Here is an 8,278-nt window from a genome sequence, read left to right on the forward strand (position 1 = left end):
TTCAAGTTCATGTATTGTCTGTCACCATATCCTCCGCTGTTAATGTGCCTTCATCGTACAAAGAGTAATTTTTATGTTTAATTCACAAAGGTAAATTGAATGTGTGTATGAGTAATTTTAAGTCGTTTGTCTCGTGTGTCATTGCATCTTAGTATAAGTTGAGTGCAGCAATCACAGACTGAGTGTCGGCCTATCTGAGATGAAAAAGGCCTAAAGCTGTTGAGGACTAAGCCATAAGAAAATCATTCTCGGACGCTTTAGGAGGGACGGACTGCTGCTCCTAAATCATCGATCATTTCATTCAGCTTTCTGCTTGTGGTACTTGTATGTGCTACTGTGCTCCACGCAAATTAATTTGCACTGTATAGGTATTAAGAGTTAATATGTGCCTATAATCAGTTCTGCTGTTTCTGTTTGACCTTAAATAAAACGACACATGGTAATCCTGTCTGAGTTTTTGGTTTTCAATCGTAAACTGTTTGCTCTACATGCGTATTATCTGATTTTTACATTACTGTATCAACATTTTAGCCATCTTTGATTTACCTGTATTTGTAATGAGCCAGATTTGTTTCCAAGGGTTAAAGCAATACAGGGCAAGTTTATTTGTATAGCACTATTCAATATAAAGACAATTACAGCTGTACATGAATTAGGCAATAAAATAGAAGGAAAACAAAAGCAAGTAAAGATAAAATGCATGAAACATTAAACTTATTAGTAATGGTGAACCTTGATGACTGTTATTCAAAAGCCTTAAGAGTTTCTAAAACCTTTAAAGAATTTGAAAAATCTAGAGTGGTTAATGGGTGCGAAAATCTGCAATTAAACACATTTAAAAGGCATTTATTAGGTGCTCTCCCACAGGAGCTTGTACAGGGTGCACGTGCATATTTTTTTAAGTGGAGAGGGCGGGTCTTTTAAAAAAATTTTAGAAAATCCTCTGCAATACCTTTAAATGGAGGGCCAAGTATAAGTCAAGAGAATTATCTGTAGACCTCTGAGGCAGAGACAAATCAGGAGGATATATAAAATGTTCTGTTGCTTTTGAGGTCTGAATGAGTGTAGTGCACTGTATTGTTTGTAAATCGAAAAAGTTTAGAACCATTAGGATCCTACTTGGAACTAGCAAGCCATCTAAAGTGAGCGATTAGGGTAGGATGGCATTGGTCACCAGAACTCCATGGTCTCTCTGTCAGAGCTCCATCTTTCTAGTTTAGAATAAGTAAATTCTTAAGTGCACTGGCTGATTTTAAGTATGAAATTAGTGCACTTTTAGTATACTTAAATAAACTATTTTTTGCTAAGGGATATGTTGTGAATTGGCGCTATAGAAATAAACTGCATTGAAAATATCCCATCAGTGACGTCATTCCCAAATCTGAGCTCCAACTTCCGTAAAAAAAAAAAAGTACTGAGCCCTGCAGAGGCTTTTATTGTGAAAAGCTGCCTCGATGCGGAAGTACACTGTTGGCGTCAAGAAACCAGTTGGAGGAAAAAGATTTTCCTCCTGCTGGTAAAACTGCTCCACTCTGAGTCTAACAAAGACCGAACAAGCTACGAATTTGTCGCCGATGGACCGTTGGAAAACTGTATAATTTGTAGGAGGCGCGGCTGCCCATTCGGCGGGCCGGTCCGGAACCAGAACCAGGCCCCGGACATAAGCGGCTCTGCTATAGCGGAGGGCTGATGTGTGGGTGAGCAAAGTGGCATGCCGTGGTTAGAGGAGGTTAAATGTGGATCACCGTGACTCGCTGTCTGTAGGTAGGCGGCGGGTTCTCCAGGAAGTCCAGGCCGACCTGCGGTGCGTCGGATCGGCTGTGAAGCTCCGGGATGGCTCAGCTGGAAGTCAGCCAGACAGGAGCTAGCTTCACCGTGAGCTAACATCGGAGTTAACCGACATCAACTTTGAGTCGCGCGCAGGCCCAGAGAAAGAGAGACAGAAAAAAACACAAAATATGACTATCGGAGCGGGGTTTCTGTAAGTTACGGGGTTTGTTTTTATTCCGCTTTACTTGTCCGCGTTTCCTTCAGGCCTGCTCGGTGTTTATGGAGCGAGTATAGCTGCGCCGTTAGCCAGCCTCCACCGCCCCAATGAAAGAATACAAAGTTGTCGTGCTGGGCAGCGGCGGCGTCGGGAAGTCCGCGCTCACCGTGCAGTTTGTCACCGGCACCTTCATCGAGAAGTACGACCCGACCATCGAGGACTTCTACCGGAAGGAGATCGAGGTGGACTCGTCGCCCTCCGTGCTGGAGATCTTGGACACGGCGGGGACGGAGCAGTTCGCCTCCATGAGAGACCTGTACATTAAAAACGGCCAGGGTTTCATCCTGGTCTACAGCCTGGTCAACCAGCAGTCCTTTCAGGTACCTACAGCCCATCTGTGCTGCTTCTCAACACTCACCGTCATATTAAACATTTGCAGGCGCCATTATTGGGAATTGTGGGGTTAAATGTGCAAAATATAAAACAAAGTTGTTGTTTTTTTTTAAGCCTGAATGAGCCCCTGCCTAAATATAATGAATCACAAGAGTTTCATCCATGCACATATCTTCTCTGGCCAATACCAATTACTGATATTTCTTTAATGCACACTCAGGTTATTCTGATTTTATTTTATTTTTTGTCCCGATGTTAACCTGTTACAAATTAGTTTATCCAGATTAGGGAATGAGGATGTGGATTTTAAACTTTTCCCAACTGAAACTTTTTTTATATTCATTGCAAAGGAGATTAATAACAATCTACATTTTTAGTTACAGGTCTATTTGCTGCGCAGTGCAAAAACCCCACAAATACTGATAAAAAAAAACATGACGTCAGAAACACTGTATTAATATTATTATAGTAATTTAACTGATCAATCAATACATTTTCATGATGATTTGGATAAGCCACTAATATATGTGAGTGCATACTTGCAGATTTATTTTATTTTTTTTCCTTTTTTTTTTATTTTTGCTTGTTTGTTTTCCTTTTTTTTTCTTAAAAAGGAGGAAAAAAAAGAAAATTAAAAACAATCCACTGGATTTTGTTTCCAAGTTTGAAGACGTTTCGCTTCCCATCCAGGAAGCTTTTTGAATTATTTCTCATACTGGCATATTATTCCAGGGATGTATTTCCCAAAATGGAGTGAAATATGTCATCCAGGTATTAGTCATTCCAAAAAAAAAAAAGAAAAAGAAAGAGAAAATTAAAAACAATCCACTGGACCTTGTTTCCAAACTTTTCTTTTGTTTTTTCACCAGCACCTTTGTCTTATCTGTGAAAAATTAGTGTAATACGTGGAGGATTGTGTAGAATAAAAATGTAAATTGAATGTCCTGAATTAATTTCTGTCATATTTAAAAAATGCATCTTGGCTTCCCCCCAGTAAATGTGTCTAATTTTACAGCTCTTCGTTTTAGCATACTTTTAAACATATTTATATTCAGTGTGATTAATGTGTAAAACTTATCAAAAGATAAAACTTTTATCAGAAAGCTGTAGTCTATCACTCTTATAGAGTATTTATGTTTAGGGCAATAGAAGTTACTAAGCAAAGAAATGATTATGGTACTTATTGATTGTACAAAAAAGCTAAGTCATTTTTAAAAAGTTTTAGTTTTTAGGATCTTTTTTTACCAAGACGATTAAAGCTGTTGTTATCTGATCCAGGAGCTTTAACCAGGAGCTGGTCCATGTGCTCACACCTTCTTCTTCTTTCCTTTTAATATTGGCATTTTGTACCAACCTTCTCCAACGTGCTGAACTAATCCTAAAGAAATCAGCCTCGGAGTAATGGTTACACTCTACTTGGTTTCTGAATGCAAATAGCTCTGATGACAGAGACGCTTCTGAACTCAAAATCTGACATGTCGTTTGCCTTCAGGTCACATTCTGAGTCATGTAGGAAGTTAGGAAAAACAATAATAAAGCTAAATATCTGATGTTTTAAATATTGGGCAATTACCATTCTTTGTCCTTTGCGATAGAACTCAACCAATATATATTTTATATCCAAATGCGATCCCCATCATTTTGACAGTAACTAAACAGAGCCTTAGTATCTGCTTTTTTCCCCCCTTCTATTTACATGATAAAATAACCAAATTAAGGAGAAAGAATTACAAATTTCTCATTTAAAAAAAAAACAAAACATTTATTTACAAATAAAACAAAACATGTTTAGAAATGACAGCAAATGGAGGCGGCGGCAAACTGTGCACTTTACAGGATCTCAAGGAATGGTTGCTTTGGCTAACCTCCTTTTTATATATTTTCCTACAGAGTCCAGTTAAGCGTTTTTTGTTTTCATTTTGTTTTTTCTCACTTAAATTCATAATTAGAAATAGCAAATGCCCTGTACTTCCTTGAAAAAACCCCCAGCTTTGTCTCAATCATCCCCTCTTTGAGGTGACCTTAATTTAAATGACAAACTGAGAAATATGTTTGTAAAATAATCATGGTTCACAACAAACAATGCAAATACAATAAACTAAATGTTAGCGGCTGGTGGTATTACACATTTAGCAGGTTTATCAGCGATAAGTACACATCCAAGAACAAAAAGTGATGAACCGATGTCGCTCTAAGCTATGTAAGGACAAGGAGACTATTAGAATAAATAAATCCAGCTTTTCCAAAAATGAAACCACAAAAAAAAAAAAAAAAATCAATCGGTTTTAGCGATTAATCAACCGATTCTATTAGAGATAGGCGGATACATTGGCCAGATAGATATTTTTTTGCGCTAACCTATTCATTACCACGAATTAGCAGCCTTGCCTTGATATTCATAATCACCTCTTGCTGCCCCCTTCATCTGCTGTATTTTATTTGCTTTCTTCATTCTTCGGAAATGTAATATCAGCCTAAAGAATCCAAAAAAATCATCAAAAATCTGCATTAGGTTAGACTGATTGTGTTGGTTGATCTGCAATGCTGATGCAACAGAAAAAAAATATAGGTCTGGTTGTATATTTGGTTCATCTCTACTTTGGATTGTGACAAATGGAAGAAAAATGTGTTGCAGGTTGTCTGATTGATGTCATAGTTTAGAATCCTGCAGTAAATAAAGTCATTAAAGGTTTGTCTATTTTATTTTTTTTTTTTCAATTCTACAATCCATTTATTGAGCTCTTAAGAAACTCAAAGTGCCTCACAGCACATCCTGTGGTTGATCTATACATAGATCAAAAATAACAGTACTGAATAATCTACATGCTTTGTTTTCTTTATCCACACCCGTTCATCCCCATCCAGACTTCCTCATTCCTTCTAGTCCTTATGCCTACCACCCTAATCTCTCTCATTCCCAGCCCTTTTATATCCCTGTCTGCTCATATTTATCCATCCCAGTGAATGGGATATGAATGGAGTGTAATGAAGTATTCTGGAGAGGTGGCTTTGTTATTTGAATGTTTTCAAGATGCGTATTTGTGAAACGATTACATAAATGATAGCACATTCCTTAGTGTGCATGACTAATGTACTCAAGTATTTCTTGTAAGGCGCTTTTTGAAATCGGTGAAATGCTGTATAAGATAAGCTTAACTTCCTCTTAAAACAGATGGAGTACTGGTGTAAGGTGATAATTGATAATGGTGGAGCAAACGAGTCGTATTTATAATTTTAGGATATATGCTCTATTCCTAACCATGCCCTGTCTTCCAGGATATCAGACCGATGCGAGACCAAATAGTGCGAGTGAAGCGCTTCGAGAAGGTGCCGTTGATCCTGGTCGGCAACAAGGTGGACCTGGAGTCGGAGCGCGAGGTCGCCGGCTCAGACGGGCGAGCCCTGGCTCAGGAGTGGGGCTGCCCTTTCATCGAGACATCCGCCAAGAGCAAGACGATGGTGGACGAGCTTTTCGCAGAGATCGTCCGACAGATGAACTACTCCACGCTGCCGGAGAAGCAGGAGCAGTGCTGCACAGCCTGCGTGGTGCAGTGAGGAAGAGGTAGGGGGGAGGAGGCGTCCAGTACAACACAGTTGGCTCCTCACTGATTTCTTTTTTTTTTCTTTTTTGACAGAAAGTGTTAAAATGTTCCTGCAGTGCCTGTGTAAAGCACTTCACGGGCTGAGGGGAAAAAATGACACGCAGCTTGCACAAATGTAGTGTGAGAGCATGGAGAGGCTTGGTTGGAAGCAGAGAGAGAGGGGAGTGGGTGGTGCTGCAGACCGTTGGTTGGGCTTGTTATGATAAGACTGCTGAATGTATTTTGAAATGAGGACACAGCTTATTTGAGCAGGGAGGAAAAGAGCAGAGAGCAATGAAGGAGAAGGCAGCAAGAGGAAAGCATCACATCCTGAGAGTTCAAAACAGGAAGTTCATTGTAGTTTCTATTTCCAGCTGCCCCACAAGCCCCTCTTTAAACCTGTTGCATCTGCTGCTATCATTTAATTTATTCTGCTTTTATTTATTTTAACCAGAAATCATCTTTTTCGATCCCTGCAGGCGTTTTGAAGCCCCCGAGGATAACCTGACGTTGTGAAAAAGAAACTTACCGCATCAGGTAACCGCTCTGTCCCAGAGACGGGAGAGACCTATTTTTGATAAGTGTTGGACGATGCTTCTGCTGCAACCTCTACGGCCTTCTCAACGAACCTGAAAGCAGTCATACGAACTGGCTCGGCAGAGCAGCCCTCTGTGAATTCCTGTCTTATTATTTTTAATATTTTACTTTTGTCCTTATAGATGGAGGTTTTCCTTACATACTAAGCAGAAGTGTTTTGTGAGGTTGCAGCATCTTTTTAAGGCTGCTTTAATCACTATTATATTCTTTAATATTACTTGTGTCATGTCTAAAATTTGGGATTTGATAAAGTATTTCATTATAATGGAACATTTAGATTTTCTTTCTTTTTTTAAGCATGCATACTTAAACCAGTGTGCTGCTCGGGCGTGCGGATCATCGTCTTTTAAAACTTTCAGCCTGAGTGTTTTTTCTAAACCTCATCAAGGTATGTCTTTGTAGTCTTATAGACCTTTTTGAAAATGGACACACTGGTAATATTTACTTTAGGGACAGTTCAGTATCGTCATCTCTGTGACCTGAAGTAACTAAAAAAAACAGCCCTGCTCCAAAGTGAACATGTCTCAATGAGCCATTATGTTTCTGCTTCTAGCCCGAAGTCTCTAAAAGACGCAGGTCTTCCGTTTCTACTTTATTTTTTCGTTTTAAACCTCCTTTCAGGTTTTCGGAACGACCAAAGTCTGCCAACACTCCCGAGACGAGAAACGCGCGTCGCTTTAAATTCCTGACATGTAAATCCCCGCCGCCGTGTGGTCCGGTGAAAGTTCTGGCACAGCTCATCTACTTTTAACTTTTGTACTTTTCTTTTTATTACAGTAACATATTTATTAAAACATGACATGGGTAGCCAATTCTAAGCTTCATTTTATACTAGACTCTGCTTTTATTGTGAGTTTTCAGGATATTTTTTTCTTGTTATTTTTAAGCAGAGAATTTAACAGAGCCTTAAATTCCCCCCCAGCTGTCATTGTTTTTTGTTTCTTTTTTTCTCAAAGATAAACTGTAACTATTTGAAAATAAACATGCTGGAACTTAAGATTTTGTGGACACAGATAAAGTATTATCTTTAAATGAGACACAAGTGCCGTCTGATTATTTGTTTTATATCAGTCTGAAGCAGCTGACCTTTGGGAAAACTTTTTTTTCTTGTTTCTTTCTATTTCCTATTGGTGAATCTCATGAATCAAAAAGTGTGTTTTATAGGTTTGTTTTCAACAGAGTGTTATATTTTAAAGTTTTAAAAATTGGATTATGACTAATAAAACCCCCAAATCTGATTTTCTCAGAAAATCAGTGTGTTTTATAAGACCAATAGAAACAGTTTTTAACACAAGTTAGAGAGTAAGTCAGAGATTGATAAACTTTCCAGCTTCTAAAACAACATAGATTTAAACATTTAAAAAGAAATTTCAGTTGGAACAGCTTTCTGGACAATTTCATCTTTTTTTTTTTAAGTGCAGCCTTGAAAAATAGTTTAAAAAAAAATAATTATATAAAAACAGTAATATAAACATATGACAAATTTACAGTTCTAACTTTATTTATTTATTTTTTTGTAACAGGGTACCAGAGTTGGCTTAGGACACAAAATATTGACTGAGGATACACACAGATGTAATAAAATAGCAAAAATAATCAATAACCAAAGTAAGGATAAGAAATATATATATATAAAATGTATCATGGAATAATTAATCAATACATAATTGGATAAGTGCTGCATTAAATAAAACATGAAACAAATGCATCATAATTTATT

The 8,278-nt window shown here is 38.0% G+C and overlaps 1 protein-coding gene across 1 annotated transcript; it reads left to right on the plus strand.

The window, feature by feature from the left end:
- Positions 1–1,456: 1,456 nt before the first annotated feature.
- On the plus strand, positions 1,457–7,600 carry LOC107097068 (ras-related protein Rap-2c). The gene is made up of 2 exons (XM_015394059.1): positions 1,457–2,367; positions 5,657–7,600. The coding sequence occupies exons 1-2, from the start codon at positions 2,095–2,097 to the stop codon at positions 5,933–5,935; spliced, it is 552 nt and encodes a 183-aa protein (XP_015249545.1). The 5' UTR covers positions 1,457–2,094; the 3' UTR covers positions 5,936–7,600.
- Positions 7,601–8,278: the final 678 nt, after the last annotated feature.

The sequence above is a fragment of the Cyprinodon variegatus genome, unplaced genomic scaffold, assembly GCF_000732505.1.
Source record: "Cyprinodon variegatus isolate N-32 unplaced genomic scaffold, C_variegatus-1.0 Scaffold669, whole genome shotgun sequence".
Classification (NCBI taxonomy): Eukaryota; Metazoa; Chordata; class Actinopteri; order Cyprinodontiformes; family Cyprinodontidae; genus Cyprinodon; species Cyprinodon variegatus.

Bases quoted from the DNA above. Each gene is read 5' to 3' on its own strand.
- LOC107097068 (XM_015394059.1), top strand. From the start codon at position 2,095: ATGAAAGAATACAAAGTTGTCGTGCTGGGCAGCGGCGGCGTCGGGAAG. The intron at 2,368-5,656 runs GTACCTACAGCC...CCTGTCTTCCAG, and splicing joins TCAACCAGCAGTCCTTTCAG to GATATCAGACCGATGCGAGA.